Raw genomic sequence first — 17785 nt, forward strand, 5'->3', positions numbered from 1 at the left:
ATCTGCTCTTAATAAACACATTGTCTCAAGAGAAGTGAGAACAGAGACCTTGCTATAAATGCTTAAGAACTTACTGTGTTGATTATTTAATATTCAAAAGAGAATGTTTCTAAAGAACTGGATTTGAAAAGGTGCCTGCAAAAGATAAATTGATTGACAGTTTTCAGCTCCTTCAGATTTGCTAATCCAGTTACTGAATGCTAAAATATTGCAAAAAATGTAAAATAGAGCAATAGGTCAGCAAAATTATATCAGGTGGTTATGCACATTACAATAAGTATGATAATGATAGACTTTGTAACAGCAGCATACTACCAAAACTCAGGTTCTTATAGAGAGGTACCTTGGAAATTGTCTAGTCCAACTATCTTATTTTATAGAAGAGGAAACTGAGGCTTACAGAGAATGAAGTCATTTCCCTGCAAGTAAAAGAGTTGGGATTCAGACACTGGTCTTCTGATTTCATATGCAATGTTCCATCCACCATATCGTCCTATTTACTTATAGGAAGTGAAGTTTTCCATAGCCATGTAAAATTAGTGGTCCAAAGAAAGATAGGGAAATTTGTAGATAAATGGACATTTTGTTCAATCAATCAATAAGTTTTTATTGAACATCTAGTATGCTCCTGGTCCTGTGCTAAGTGCTGGGAATAAAAAAAAGAGGCAAGACACAATCCTCAACAATCTTTTACAATTTGATACAGGAAATTCAAATCTAAATGTTGTTATACAATCCTAAATTTAAGGGAGTGGAGATATAGGTCCCAAAAATCAATAAGGCCTGATTTATCAACAAAAAACTGACTCAATTTCTTCTCTCAATCAAATTCAATGGCAAATGTTATTCTTTTCTTGCTAATATACAGGATTCCTAGGCAGAAAATAGAAAAATGAATATATTTTCTTTCAAAGTGAGTTCATTGAATGTAATGAGAGCAGACATAGGAAGAATTGTGTCTCTGTAGTTTCCCTGAATGGACAAGTTTTGTTCATTGACGTTCTTTTGTAACATTTCCTGACCTAAGCTCAAGGTAAAATATAGAGGCTTCAATCACATCCACTTGCAGTCCACAACACTCCCCATTGTAGGCTGATCGAGATTAAAATGTAATTAAGAAATTTTAATGAATAAATAAAAAACAATAAAACATAGATAATAATACTTAAAAAAACTAATTCAATATGCAGTCATTAGAGATTCTTATGTATACATTTGTAACCACAAATCTATTTGAATTTGACACCCATGTGTTAGAACAGGAAAAATTCATTTGATATTCAGCCATCAGAGAGAAAAACACTTTATATTATTAGGGGTAGTGCATATATTAAATTATATGGAATAATATTTTAAAGGTTTACCCTTTTGACTCCTCCAGTGCCAACTCAGTATGCATTAGTGTGCTAAAGGGAAATCAACTGTTATTTAAACAAGTGTTCCAGTTCCAAAACTGGTTATTGTAAATAATAATTTTTTTAAATTATTTAAAATATTAAAAAATATTGCACTCCTTGAATTCTTACCTTTGTTTTACTGTCAAAACAGGTGAATCCCAAGGCAAAATCCACTGTGAAGCACAGTGCTTCTCCTTGCCAGCTGCACATATATGTTTTGGACTACAAAAAAAAGTATTAATTTTGAGAAAATGTGGTTTAGAAACCATTATTCAACCTAATCTAATAATAAAATTCTATACTTAGATTCTGGAAAAGTCTAGACATACAAACTAAGAACCCAGAGTGAGACAAAAGGCAGAGTGAGACAAAAGGAAAACTTATGTCACCAATAAAGACAGAAACATTGATCTACTTGGTTGAACCTTCCTTCCTTCCTTCCTTCCTTCCTTCCTTCCTTCCTTCCTTCCTTCCTTCCTTCCTTCCTTCCTTCCTTCCTTCCTTCCTTCCTTCCTTCCTTCCTTCCTTCCTTCCTTCCTTCCTTCCTTCCTTCCTTCCTTCCTTCCTTCCTTCCTTTTTTTCCTAAATAACTCTTGGTATTTAAAATTTTCACAGGCTTTAATGGCACTCCTTGTTACTTAAACACAGAACAAAACAAATTGTTTTGATTCCTTAGATGTCAATTAGTATCTCAGAGATTTAACTTTAAAGGCTACTTTCAAACCTGCAACACTCAGGGGGTCGTGGACACAGGAAAAGTAGGTTGTAAACAACCTGCCAGAGAGTGTGGTTGCAGGTACACCCATATATCAACCTTCCTGAAAACAATCAGACTGATGATGTATATAGATTTATTCAGGGTTTTTCCAAATACAAGTCATTCCCATCATCCCCTTCTCAACTCTGGGGGAATATATATATATATTATATATATGTATATATATAATATATATATGTTATATATATTTAACTTTTAGGTTATAGAACAAAGAAATTCAGAGAGGATTTGATATGCTAAGGAACTCTATCCCTGTCATATTTATGTTTATCCCAATCCAGATCTTGTGCATGTTTTCCTCTGAGTAGAAACCTTAGGCAATGGAGAGAGACAGAGACAGAGAAAGATAGACAGACAGACAGACAGACAGAGACAGAGACAGAGAGACAGAGACAGAGACAGAGAGACAAAGAGACAGAGAGAGAAAGAAAGACAGACAGAGACAGAGAGACAGAGACAGACAGACAGACAGACAAACAGACAGACAGACAGAGAAATAGAGATAGAGTCAGAGAAAGAAGGAGAGGGAGTGGGAAAGAGGGAGACAGAGACAGACATACAGAGAGACAGACAGACAGACACAGAGAGTGATTCTGTCTTCTGTTTATGGGAGAGAAGGGACTTCTAGTGGGCTTCCCACTGGCCCTTAAAGCATGCTTAAAGGGCAGTTGCAAATAAGAAAAAAACATCATATTTTTCTGAATAGATACATTTCTCAAAAAAGGGTTCTGAAGAATCTGCTGTCCCTAATAATAACAGTCCCAAGGAAGAAGCCATGCCACCACACTAAGACGTACCTCTACACATTCTAGATTATTTAGTGATGTAAATATGTGAAAACTGGCTTTCTTTTCCACATGACTACAAATGAACCCTTCTAAGTATTGCAGGTAACTTGCTACTGATTACAAATCAATTTCTATGTGTGCTATAGTGTCTAGGCAAATTAATCTTGGCTTAGAATATCCGAGTAAGAACCTTATATTCTGCTTCTTAGAATTCAAGCCAAGTCAGACAGTATTTTACAAAGGGGACTCCCTCACTTGCCATTTTGGTCACTAGTCTTCTCCAAGCTTCAGGGATAGCCTTATTGCTATTTGATATAACAATTGTTCCTTTATGAATGCTACATATTTACACATTTTAGTAATGTTCAGCTTGCCAAAGACATAGAGGTTCTCTAAAAAGGAATAACATTAGAAGTGTTTTCTAACCAGAAAAAGAGTATGCACAATGAACACAATATAAATGGGAAAAAATGATAAAAACAAAAATAAATGAACAATGTTTAACTATAATGATTAAGTTTATCTCGAGAAAAGAATTGATAAATGTATCTTCCTTCTCTCTTTGTAGATATGGGGAGTTTGTTGGGGTGAAATATTGTGTACGTTGTAATGTGCAATTGATATATTAATTGGTTTGATTGAGCTGCATCTCTTTTCTCTTTTTCTCTCTGTCTCTCCCTCCAAAAGACAGATTTCTCTGTAGGGAAGGAGAATGACATATAATAAAAAAAGATATTCAAACAAAATATAATCATAAAAATGAGATAAGGAAATATAATGAATATGGAAAAATAAATATATCTTAAACCTTTTTACTATCCTATGCTATGTTCCATTAGATTATTTTCTCATTAATACGGATAACCTTTGTATCCATGCTGATTATATTCTTTAAATTCCTTGGTACTTAGGTGCCTTTGCACTGGCTATAATCCCATGGCTAAAATGTACTTCCTCCTCATCTTCATATCTAGACTTCTTGGTTTATTTTAAGATTCTATCCTTAACTTCATCACAAAGCCTTTCTTGGTCTACTCAGATGCTAGGGAACCCTCTTTCAAAACCACATTGTATTAATTTTGTATATATTTTATATATGTTTACACAATGTCTTCTTCATTAGAATGTAAGTTCCTTCAAGGCAGAAATAGATTCACTTTTGTCTTTGTACAGTCCTGGCATGTTGTAAACAAATAATGAAATGAATTCATGAACTCATTGATAGATATTTTTTCATGAAATCACATTGTTCCAAAATTCATAGAGGAGCCAATTTTTGGCAATGGAATGTTCCACATTGGTTATATTGATGCTGAAGCAATATCCCATTTCAAGGTCTGAATTTGGAACCTTCCTAGCATGGTGGTAAGAACCTGTGTTCAAAACCTACGGTAATCAGTACAATGAAATGCAACACAAAAGAGAATCAAAATCATCTCAAGATTTTTAATCATGTAACACTTTTCTAAATGTTAAACTTTTTTGTTTTACCTTACTGCTTAATAAATGAGTGAAAATGCCTTCCATTTATAAAACAAAAACAATATAATTCAATACCATCAGCATATAGATACCTCGAATCCCACCACTGTGTTCTTACTTAGATTTTATTTGGAGCGAAATTAGGAAAAGATAAGATTTATTTACATAAAATTTAGTTTGCTGCCACTTTCCTCTTTTGTCCTCTACCAGTTCCAACTCCTTGATCCCTTAAGAAATCTATTAACTCCTATAGCCATTACAATGGTGTCTACTAAAAAGTAATTTGAGAAATACTTCCAGGGAAGTTTTTACTAATCTTTTCTTCTTCTTTGGATGTGTGATATGGAGGTTTCTAATATTCTTTGAAAGTCCTTTACTATTCCAAAATTATAATAATTTGCCATGATTCAAAAGAAAAGATATGAAAAGGCAATCCCTATTTATCCCTTTGTTGAGGTAAGGGGCCCACAGGTGTGTCACATTGGTTATGTTTTCAGATTTTGCAGCATATTAATTGATTTTATTTTTCCCTCTTCATTTTCTTTTTCTTAAAAAAATTATTTGTTACATGGGTCACTTCTATGAAAGGGGTTGGGAGAGACTGAGGAAAACTATGATGATTTGAATGGCAAAATATATTAATAAAGATTTATTTCAAAATAAAATAACTGTAAAATATAAAAATATATAGAATTGAAATCCTTACATATTAATATCTGCAAATACAAAATAATTAGGATCTCAACAAGAAGGGAATAAAAATATTCCTATTAAATACTAATTCAAGTTTGGCACAGTTTAGTACTTCAAGTGATGTGGGCTGATAGCAAATCACAATTGTTATTCCATAATGATAGCTCATCTATGCCTAATATAGAGGGGAACAAGAGAAAGCTTATGGTGAAAAGTTGCATATTGCACATAGTCAGACTTGCATAATCTCTAAAGGGGCTTAAGATGAAAAGAGCAGAAAAGAATAGGCTTTAGCTTACAGTACCTCTTTGGTACACAAAAATCCCATTTTCTGCCATCACTCAATCAATATACACCCAGAAACCAATAGTGTCTCATCACTTGCATTTTTAGAACCTGTCTCAATATTTCTATCAAATATTTCTATTTAGTAGATCTACTAAATAGTCACACTATAAATGTTGATATTTAATAAAATATATTTTCTTAAGTCAGAATTACTTCCTCAAATATATGAAGTGATGAAATCATTTCCAACCTCCAATTACATGAGCTTTCCCCCCCAACATATTCTTCAAAAGCCTCAAATTTACAAATATCTTCCAATCTCTGAAAGAAAGGTAGAGCTTTTGATCATTTTATTTTTCCTCTAGTAAGTGTAATGTCTTTGTGTATCTTGTACACATTTTGTTGAATTACAGAAAAAAAGTTCAAAATTTTTTTCTTTGTAAACTCTACTAAAATATATGAAATAGAACTCAGGTATTTCTATGTGAATTGGAAACATCTTCAGGAATTGATGCAGAGTGAAAAGAGCCAAACCAGGAGAACATTGTACACAGAGACTGATATACTGTGGTTTAATCAAAACTTTTCGACCAGCAGCAATGTAATGACCCTGGACAATCCAGAGGCACTTATGAGAAAAAACACTATCCATATCCAAAGAAAGAACTGTGGGAACAGAAACTCAGAAGAAAAACATGATCGATGACGCAGTTCAGTGGGGATATGATTAGGATTTTGATGTTAAAAGATCACTCTACTGCAAACATGAATAACATGGAAATAGGTTTGGAACAATGATATATCTACAACTCAATGGAACTGCTTGTCAGCTCAGGGAGTGGGGTAAGAAAAGGGGAGAGAAAGAAGATGAATCATTTAACCATGGAAAAATATTCTAAATAAATAATGAAAAAATATATAATAACAAATTGCTGAGAATTGTTTCCCCTAAATTAGAAAAATACAAGTCCATTTTTAAATTCAAGAAATTCACAATTAACAAATTTACTTGATCAGGGAACTGACAGTTAAGACATTCAAGTATCTTAAAGGACATTGTTGAACTGAAAGTAACTCACTTTATCCAGAATCAGCTCTAAACAAAAGTGTGAGGTAAAAGAAGTCTGTTTTTTTATGGCTCCTAATGCTTTTTGGCAATCTGTGATCTGTTAGTGTACTTCTTGCCCAATCCTCAAGTAATTTCTATGTATGGGTATTTCTTTCACCATTGAAGATAGGGAGGGACATATTACTTTTGTTGATACTTTTGTGAGTATGTAGGAGAATAAGGAGACAGTGACATGAAATCCCAGAGAAAACAGATTATTCAGGAAGAGAGAGTGTCAATGGTGTCAAGTATTGCTGAAGTCCAGGAGGGGCATACTGTGCAAAGATTTGGTACTTATGAGATCACTGATATTTTTGGAGATAGTTTCGTCTGAATTGGAGGCAAGGCTTCTTCCACTTTGAGAAAGAAGTGGGATAGGATGATAACTTAGCTTGTTGGTTCTTATTCTTTGGGACCAAAATGACATAATTGGTAGCTCTTTTTACTCACATAATTGGATTTAAATGATACAGAGTTGCAAAAAGTTGTTGGCTTCACTTTCTCTCCAAGAGTCACTGAAATCCAGTGTCAAGACAAAAGTCAAGATGATTAGTGATGACTGTGATTCAGTGGATGGCTTTTAGCTTCTTCAATGTCTGATGAAGTTCTAAGTCCTCCATGGGGCCAGCTTCCATTGCTTTCATGGATGTTAGAACAAATCGTTCTCATTAATAGATGTGGCCACTGTTCATGCTACAACTCCTTTTTTCCCCAGGTGAGAGTTGAGTGCCAAGTGGACATCAAATGAGAAAAGCAGCCCTGATGAAGGTTTCACAAGCCCTCACACCAGAGGTACTAGTCTCCTCTGAATAACCCATGATGATAACTTAAAGGAATGGTCAAGTCTTTTATCAAAAGCTATGAGACAAGGAAAGCACTTTGGAAACTATAAACCTTAAAAATGTTATGGATTGCTATTTTTATTTCAAACATAAGAACTGCCAGAACTCATCCTCTATTGACATAACCTTTGAGACCTCAGGTTACTGCCATGAATTCTCATACTGCATTAGAAATAATATGATAAACTGTGAAGAAAGTTAATTATTAAGATGCCTTTTCACCCTTAGAATCACAGAACAAGAATACAACAACAAGAATATAAATGAATACAAATCCCCTCTACATTATCTATGACCTTACCATCTAGACTTTCCTTGGAAAAAATTACTATGAATGAAAATACCTTACATTCTGACATAGTACATTCTACTTTTAGATATTTCTGATTGTTAGGAAATGTTTGCTGAAAATCTACTACTTCTAATTTTTTTCTCTGTGGCCTAGGAGAAAAAATGCATTTCTACACGAAATTCCTTCAAATAAATGAAAGCATGCTTTATGCTCTCCCACCTCCTTAGTAAACTCTTATGTCTAAACATCACTCAAACAGTCATTTAGTCAACATTTAGTAAGTATTTACTGTGTTAAGCTCTGAAATATGAGTCCCTGCTTTCAAAAAGTTTATAATTTAAAAAATGAGAAAAGAAAGGAAGGAAACAATCTGTTTCCCCATCTCTCTCTCTCTCTCTCTCCCTCTCTACCTACCTATCATCTAACAAGCTAAATATACAGGACAAATGGAAAATAATCAACTGTGGGTAGACATTAGAAGACTCCTGGTAGAAGTTGAGATTTTAGTTGGGACTTAAAAAAAAGATGTCTTTGCAAAAGAGGGAGAGAATTCCAGGCATGTGGAAGAGCCAAAGAGAATGCTTCAGCTCAGAGATGGGGTGTCCTGTTCATGGAATAGACATGTATTTTATATACAAATATATGTTGACAGTATATAAAGAGACTGTAAAATTAAGAAGAGGTTAGGTTGTGAAGGGCTTCAAATGCAAAACAGAGTGTTTTATATTTGCCTCTGGAGGCAATAAGGAAGCCATTGGAGTTTATTGAGGAGGGGGAGAAGGAGAAGGGGTATGTGTTTGTGAGAGACATGTTGGACCTGTGTTTTAAGGATAATGACTTTAGTGGCTGACAGGAGAAAGGACTGGAATGGGAAGGACTAGAGTGGGAAGAAACTTGAGGTAGGCAGACTGACAAGAAGACAATTACAATAGTCAAGGTGTGATATATGAGGACTTGTACTAGAGCGGTAGCAATTTCAGAGGGGAGAAGGGGATGTATTAGAGAAAGATTATAAAGGTGACATTCATAGGCCTAAGCAACAGGTTAAATTAGAAGGAGAAATGTCGAGAGAGAGTGAAATGTCCAAGACATTTTCTAGATTGTGAGCCCAAGGGACTGAGAAAATGTTGTTACCTTCTATAATGATAGAGAAAATAGGAGAGGGGGACAGTTTAAGGGGAAAGATAATGAGTTATATTTCAGACATGTTGAGCTTTTTTAAGGACTTTATTAATTTATTTGTTGGTTACATTAAAATTCTAAGCTATCTACCTCCCTTCTTCCCATCTCCATCCTAGAAAAGACATTATTTTACCAAAACAAAATAAAACAAACAATATATACATGTTTATATATATAGATATATATAGATAGATAGATAGATAGATAGATAGATAGATAGATAGATAGATAGATAGATGCACATCTATCTATCTCTCTATATAAATAAAATGTAACTATGTCTTTCCTGTTTCCATTTATAAGTTCTTACTCTGGAGTTGGACAGTCACAAATTATTCTTCAACCATTAATTCTGTAGTTGTATATAATGTTCTCTTTGTTCTACTCTTTTTATAATTTCACGTATGTCTTTTCATGTCTTTTTTAAAATTAACCTGGTAATCATTCCCTACTATGCAGCAGTAGGAAGTGCAGTCCATCATATTCATATGCCACAATTTGTTGAATCATTGCCCAACCAATGCGCAGAATATATTCAGTTTAAGAATGTTTATCAGATATTCAATTTGAAATGTTTCAAAGGCAGCTGGAGATACAGCATTGAAGGTCAGCAGTGAGACTGGGCAGAAAAGGTAGACTTGAGAATCATCGACATAAAGATGGCACTTAACTCCAAATGGAGCTGATGAGGTCATGAAGTAGTCTAAAGGTAGAATAGAAAAGGGCCCAGGATAGAGAAGGTCATTAAGTGTTTTTTTAAACCTGACAACATTCTGAATTCCTTCAATTAGCTTTAGACTCTTCACCTTGTTACTCTCTTCTGCTCTTCACCCTAACAATATCCAACTTAAAATGGGATGGCCAAAATAGAACACCATATTTCAGATGGGCATGATCAGGACAAAGGACAATATTGCCTACTTGGTTTTTTACATTATGTTTCTCAAGGCAACCTTTTATTTCATTGCATTTTGATTACTTTATCACAATGTTGACTCATATTGAAATTTATAATCTATTAAAAACCACTGATCCTTTTCAAACAAACAACTATATAGTCAACATTCTCCCATCATATACTTGTGAAGTAGACGTTTTAAATGCAAGCTGTAATATTTATTGGGAAAGGAAATAGGAAGATTGGAAAACAGGAGGATAATAGGAGGTCTGTAGCAGGGTATGAAGGAGGTTGAGGGAAGAGAGGGTATATAGCTTGGTGAGGCAAGGGAGGGAGATGCCACCTGCTGAGAAGAAACAGTAGGGGTCCGATAAGGTTTTTTATTGCCTTGATGACTGAAACTGAAGTTCAGCTCTCTCTATGACCAGAAATGATAGTCCACTTAACTGACTGCGAATTCAAATAATATAAAGTTTAATAATCCAGTTGGAATTGGAGTTTTTTCTCAGCTTCAGACCTGAGGCCAGGCCCCAGAGGCTGGCAGAGAGCTTGTCCCACTCCCCTCTACTCTCATTGTTCTAATTCAGAATCTTAGCAGTACACAGAAAGCAAACAAGAACAATTCTAACCTTTAGAAGCCTGTGTCTTTGGGCTGAACCAAGAAGAGCATGCCACTCCAGACTGGGCTGAACAAGCTCCTCTCTCCTCCAACCCCAGGTCCCCGTCTTCCCCCCGGCAGGAAGGAAGTGCTAGTCACAAGACCCAACTGCCACTCCCAGTTGGCCCCTTCCCCCACAAATTGTCATTCTAATTTCCTTTCCACAATAGTCCCCTTTTTTTGTTGTGACCTTCCCAAGGTCACATATTTGTATTATAGTTACCAATTTACTAAATCTACTCAAAGGAAATCTTAGCAGGAAAGTTTGGGCAAGGGTAGTTTGGGGTTTTACAATAAATTCAGTACAATACATGTTGAACAAAACTATTACAAAAAAATTTGAATCTTAGTGCTAATACTACTTACTCTACATTAACTAAAACTAATACATTATTTACATATAATATGACAATATACATTGTTCCACATCATAATGTCAAATAGAAATATCTATTGATCTTTTTATTTGCCCAAAACCTAATGGAACTAACTATATACATATTTACATTTTGCATAAATACAATATCAGACACTTGTTTATATAAACAAGGTCTCTCAATGTGTCAGTTTGTGATTTTGTGTTTTGTGTCTAATAGTGTTGGGTTGAATTAATACTTATCGGAGTTTCTTCAGATTTCCACTTCTCATGTTGACTGATGGATCTCTTCTTTCTTCCATGTTATGTAGTGATGCATGCTATTTCCCTAATATGTGAAATTACTTTTGTTTTATTATTTCAATACACTCAATCTTACATATAAGTCTCGTTTTTTGATCTGTCCTCTTCTTATATAAACAAATTTACAAAGTTCAAAGTCTTAGTTGTCCATTTCAGCTTTTCCTCTTTGTTTCTTGTCTCTAGCAACTTTTCTTGATGCCTTTCCTCTGGGCTGGTTTAAAATCTTTTCCTCTGGATTGCTTTTCCTCTGGGATGCTTTTCCTCTGGGTTGCTTTTCCTCTGGGCTATTTTTCCTCTGGGCTGGAAAGTTGTCTCAAACATTGTGTGTCACTATTATTTCTTTATGATGTTCTTTCATGTTAATCAGTTTTTGTTTTCATTTCTCAGCACTATCTGTTGTCTAATTATCTTTGATGTCTGTTACAGTGGTGTTGAATTTTTTCTGGTTTCACGTGGGAACAGTGAAACCATGAGTCTTTCCCTGCAACTTTTATAGCTGTTGGGGTAGTAAGCAATACTTCATGTGGTCCACTCCATTTTATGTCTGTAGCCAATTTTCTATTGAAATTTTTTAAGTATACCATGTCTCCTGGTTTGATGTTGTGCAAATTGTAATCCAGGGGTACTGTTTGTTGTATCAAGCCCATTTCATGCAATTCTGCTATTCTTGTCTGTAAAGCTTGTATATATTTTGTTAATTGACAATCTAGTTTGTGAGTAGTTCTAAGTCAGAGAAAGGAAGATGTGCTAGGAGCATTACATTGTTTTCTTCTTCATTTTGTTTTGGATCAGGTATATAATTTCCTTGTACTGCAAATTTAGTGTCTCTATCCACTTTATCCACTTCCACATACTTTTCACAAAATTCTTCATAATTCTTGTCTCCCAATGCTGCCAGCATTTCTTCTATTGTGATTGTGTAGTTTATTTCCTTAACTAACTCTTCTGACTGGATCATTTGTTCTTGATTTGAGTTGTTAATGTAATTATCTGTCTTTCCCTCTTGTAAAGCTTTGTGATCTTGATCATAAGGTTTGATATATTCATAAGGTTCTTGGTCTTCTTCATTTTCTGAATCAAACATTATTGGTGTATTATATTCTGAAATTGTTGGGATTAAAATTTTCTGATCCAACAAGCTTTGGATAATTGGGCTGATTCCATCGATGGCTTCTTTACTTAGTTTGTATTGTGGTATCCTTGGTGGTGTCCCTTCTTTAACTTCTACTTTTACTGGTGTTGCTGACTTTAGAATCCCTACATCTGAAGAATGTGTAGCCCAAAGTCCTTGGGGTATATCACTTGGTATTTCAAATATTGTACCTTCATTCTGAACTTGTTCATCATCCACTTGCCCCATGAACAGCAATGGATAATGTTTTAAAGAGTCTTTGGGTAGATGTAGAAAGATTTTCCCCGATTTATCACATTGAAGAGTTGCTCCAATTTTACACAAAAAGTCTTTCCCAAGAAGGTTGATTGGGCATTCTGGGATTAACAAGAATGTGTGTTCTGTTGTTAGGGGTCCTAGTGTTACCATTTTTGATTTTAGTTTTGGTACTCTCTGTTTTTTCCCTGTAGCCCCCATTCTTTGTACGTAACTTGTGATTTGGCTGTCTTCAGGAGATGTTTTTAAAACAGATTTAGTTGTTCCTGTATCAATAAGAGCTGGGTAGATCTCATTACCCACTTTGATCATGACCCTTGGTTATGTGTTCTCATTTTGTTGGCACACTTGGACCATAGGTGCCTCTATTTCTATTTTGTTCAAATCCCAGTTTTGTTCTTCTGCTATAGAGTTTTCTTGTTGCTCTGAACATTCATTTTGCAATCCATCATTAGTTTGCAAGAGATTTGCATTATAATGGAGACTTAAGAATGGCATGACCATGTTTATGTTTGCTTTTTCTTGTGCACTTACTATTGGTTGGAATTCTTCTGCATAAGGATTTAAGGTTAACTTTTCTATTATGTCATTGGTATTTTCTTGTGTTATAGCATTCCTGCTTTCAGAGTCATTGTCTCCAGGAGGTCTGCTAATTTGAATGTTCTCTGTTATTGCATTTTCCCCCTCATTGGACCCTTCTGTTGCTTGCTCATGTGCTTCAATAACTTCATTTACAGTTTGTGTATTACAGACTGTTGCCAGTTTTGTTCCTTCTTCTTTCTTTGTAGATTGTTCCACTGTTCCAAAAATTTTCTCTTTAATCTCAGTTACATCATTATCTAATTGGATTTCTTCTTCTATCTGTTCTTTAGTTTTATTTTGTGCTTTTGCAACCTCAAGTTCTATTTGCATGCAGACTCCTTCCTTTTCATTTTTCCTTTTTCCTTTCCCATTTTTCCCTTTTGATGTTACCCCATGCACCTGGCTTCATAACTGACTTTGTTTTGCAGCACCTGAGACTACTTGCGAATAACGTGGTTTCACTCCTTGTTGGATGTACCTCTCCATGGTTTCTAAATTTGGTGCTTGCAATGAATTCTTGCAATTACAATCACAACATTTTGCATCTGTTTGTGTATTATTGCTGCTATACTTTACATTGATTTTCCAAGACCTCTGTTTGTTATTAGCTTGGAATAATTGTGCCTTTAAATAACAGTCTCAAACCATGTGACCCATTTTTCCACAGAGGAAACATCTGGGTAAATTTCTCCTTTGATTTCTTTGTATGTAATTTCTTCTGGGTTTGTATGATTGCAGAGTGGCTAGATTTTTTATTTCTTCAATTTCTTTATATTTACTTGAGCTATTTGCCTCTTTTAGCTTGGCTTTAAGGTCTTTTATTACTTCATCCTTTTCCTCTAGCATTTCTTTATGACCTGAAAGTATGTAAGTTGCAGTTTTTCTTAATTCTTCCAGACTTAGTGTTTCCCAATCTGGGCATTGAAGTTTAAAATATGATCTTATAGGTGTGTTACTGCCTTTCACAAATTGTCTCCTTATGTGCTAGAGATTTTGTTCAGTTAAAATTTCAAATTCAAGCACATCCTCTGCTACTTCAATCACTCTATCGAGGAACTTTGATGGATGTTCCCCACTTTCTTGTCTCAATCTCTCAAATTTTCCCCAAGTATCAGGTTTTTTGAAAAACTTTTCATTGCCTCCAATAAATCTTCTCTGGCCTTTCTTAGGTAATGTAGATTTTCATTATTAGATGACTCTAAGTCTGTTCCTTCCTCTGGCCATGATGTAAAATTTGGATTTTTTCTAGTTTCATCAAGGAATTGTTGTTTTTCCCTTTTTGAAAATAATTCTGAGAGAATTTCAGTGCCTTGGAAATCTGGATCATAAAGCCTAATTGCTCTTTTAAAATATTTTAAACATCTCATTGGTTTTGAAAACCAGGAAGGCATCCATCTTTTCAGGCTTTCAAGGTCAGCTGTTGTAAATTGTTTATGTGTTTTACTATGAATTATGCCGCTATCTGGTTGTAGGCTTGTCTGATCTCTTAGTGGCAATATTGGTATTCCACCTCCAGCCCCATCTGTATTTTCTTGCTGAACTACATTGTTATTTTTAGGTATGTCTTGTTGTGTGTTAATACCTTTGCCACATTGTTTCTCTTCAGTCAGTTGCTTCATCATTTCCTTTAGGTGCATCATCTCCTCTTTTATGGCTAAAATCGTCACAGCCATTTCATTATCTTTTGCTTTTTTTCCAAAAATTAGATGCACACCTATTTTTAGGGCATAGTATACTTTGGTTACTATGAATAATGCTCCAGCATATGTGGGAATGAATGAAATCAAGCGATACATACTTATATTCAGCCATTGCAATGTTTCATAGATGCTAAGCAGAAAATAAATATAATCCGGAATTGTGACAAAAAATAAGTTGTAAAACATATACAAGAAATATGCAATCCAAGCTAGATTACCCATGGCAAGTAATAGTTTCTTTGCTGTCTTGTATCTTGAAAAGCTTTTTGCAACAGAAAAAATGTTTTTAAGTCTGGCCCTTTAAGAGTCGCCTCCTCCCTTCAGGAGGAGTGGTTTCTTTTGGGCGTGGTATCACTAGGCAGATTAGTTGCACTCAGCACAGCTCTCAAAATGGTTACTTTTCACAGTCACACAGGCTTTTGAAATGTATGCAGGCCCAACTTCTCTGACAACTCCAACTGACTGCTTTTTCCCAAATTCTTGACAAAATAGGTTGGAAAAGCTACCTGGCTCTGCCCAAAACTGTAATATTTATTGGGAAAGGACATTGGATTTGGAAAACAAGGGGATAAATGGGGAAGTTTGTATAGGGGTAAGGAGAGAGAGGGAATAGTGCTAGGTGAGGCAAGGGAGGGAGATGCCCCCTGCTGAGAAGAAACGGCAGCGGTCCGATAAAGTTTTTTATTGCTTTGATGTCTGAAACTGAAGTTCAGCTCCCTCTATGACCAGAAATGATAGTCCACTTATCTGACTGCGAATTCAAATAACATAAAGTTTAATAGCTAGTTGGGATTGGAGTTTTTTCTCAGCTTCAGACCTGAGGCCAGGCCTCAGAGGCTGGTGGAGAGTTTGTCCCACTCTCTTCTACTCTCGTTGTTCTAATTCAGAATCTTAGCAGTACACAGAAAGCAAACAAGAACAATTCTAATCTTTAGAAGCCTGTGTCTGTGGGCTGAACCAAGAAGAGCATGCCACTCCAGACTGGGCTGAACAAGCTCCACTCTCCTCCAACCTCAGGACCCTCATCTCCCCCCCACCCCCCCTGCAGGAAGGAAGTGCTTGTCACAAGACCCAACTGCCACTCCCAGTTGGCCCCTTCCCCCACAAACTGTCAGTCTAATTTCCTTTCCACAAAGCATTATAATTTCTATTTTTAGGTCATTATTCTGTCAAAAATATGTTATCTATCCTTCCTGGATTTGTTTTCGTCCCTTGAAAATTTGATAAGTGTAGCATGCTATTTTGGCCTTCATCCAAGTCACTGATAAAAATAGTTTAAAGCTTAAGGGCAAGGACAGATCTCTTGGACACACCACCAGGAACTTCCTTCTAGGTTGACATTAATCCATTAAATAACATTTTTTATATTGTGTATTTTATTACTTCTAAATCCTTCTAATTGTATAAACTATCAACTACGTATCTCCATCTTGTCAATAAGAATATAGAAAATCTTTGTCAAATGTTTTGCAGAAATATAGGCATATTTTCCCTCAGTTTCCCCTACCAGTCATGTTTTTTTTAATAACAGGAAGAATACTCAGGTGAGACAAGCTTCTGAAGTCATGCTGGTCTCTTATGTTTACCAATTCATTTTCTAGTTGTTAACTAGCTAACCATTGGCAATGCTATATTTACTTCTCTTAACCCAAGAAGTAATGGTGCCAGATATAGATTGTTCCTGGGTTTAGAAATATATCTTATCATTCATTCTATGTACTCATTAGATAATTTTGCCCAGAAAAGGGTTGATGTAACTCATTAGCTAGCATTTTCTATCTTTTTGACTTGAGAAGAGAAGCAAAAAGTGAAAGCCCCATAAAGCAGAGAGAAAGGAAGCATCTGGAGGTACAGACATCCTAAAGGACTACAAGAAAGGTTGTCATGCCTTCCAAATTCTGCTGGAGTTACAGACAAAGCCTTATAATTTTTTTATTCTTACTTGTCTCTTGAGAAGACAAACACACATTTTCAAGGTAACATTTATTTTTATTTTTAATAATATTTTATTTTTCTCTAATGACATATAAAACATTCTCTTAACAGCAAGCACACATTTCTTATCCTTATGTTTCCCTCATAACCATAAGGAAAGGCTTATTTTGTTCTTATAAGTATGTTAAACTTTCTGTGTTTAAATGCTTACTTTATCTCTGAATTTGACAAATGTTTTAAAAATTGTTAACTTAATCCTATACAAGAGAGATGATGTGAATCCGAGGAAAGGAGAGAGATGCATCTAAAATTGCAATATTTTCCAGAGCTAAGTCTCTGATTCATCTGGCTGTGGACTCAGTATTAAGAGACTTATTTATTTTTAACAACTTCCCAGGGCAGAGAGAATTCTTTGACTGAAATTTCTCTAGGTAAATGAGACAATAGAATTAGCTATATCTCAATGAGCTGGTTCTGGGGGGAGGGATTCTCCTTTTTTTCCCCTGGGTTTAGTTTGATGGAAACAAAGTACTCCAGAGGGCTGCAGAGAAAATCACATTCAAGGGTCAGTGTAATTCAGCACATAAAAAGGTAGTGGATTGCGATGTGTGACTGACAGTCCCCTATTTGCTCAGCAGCTAAACAAGGAACTATAGCACATGCAAGATCTTTAATAGCATATTCTAGAACTGGGCTGGGATTCAAAGTCATGCACACTAGTGTATGGGACATTTTCTTCCTATTTAGAAAATGGAGATAAATTGTGCTTTGCTTATACTTCGGAAGTACCTATTGCATTGTTTACAGTTTTTCAGAAGTCACTGACAAGCATCTCAGCAATCATCTTTGTCCATTCCTTTACTAGGTTGGATCATTGTTTATATAGTATGGAGATGAATTCATCAAGGGTATCTTGCCCCTCTCTTACTATCTCTACCTCTATATTCATGTTAGGTTTCCATTTATTAAGCACTCATTCTAGTTCAGAGATCATTTCCCTTGGAAGAGAAAAAAAAAGATTGAAAAAACCTGGAGTTCTTTCTTCTCTTGGACCTATTTATTTTCAGCAGTTCTCTCATCCTTTCTTTAATCATCT

General features: G+C 35.2%; 1 protein-coding gene across 5 annotated transcripts in view; it reads right to left on the reverse strand.

The window, feature by feature from the left end:
* Positions 1 to 17785, reverse strand: part of SNTG2 (syntrophin gamma 2) — a 771339-nt gene that overhangs the window by 42063 nt on the left and 711491 nt on the right. For all 5 annotated transcript variants that reach the window (XR_008915522.1, XM_056813383.1, XM_007476197.3 and 2 more), the window contains one exon: positions 1527 to 1619. Coding sequence is in view for 4 of the 5 variants with exons in the window: in XM_056813383.1 (XP_056669361.1) it covers positions 1527 to 1619 (93 nt within the window). In the remaining variant the exon portion in view is untranslated. The remainder of the gene's footprint in view (positions 1 to 1526; positions 1620 to 17785) is intronic.

This window comes from Monodelphis domestica, chromosome 1 (genome assembly GCF_027887165.1).
Source record: "Monodelphis domestica isolate mMonDom1 chromosome 1, mMonDom1.pri, whole genome shotgun sequence".
NCBI lineage: Eukaryota > Metazoa > Chordata > Mammalia > Didelphimorphia > Didelphidae > Monodelphis > Monodelphis domestica.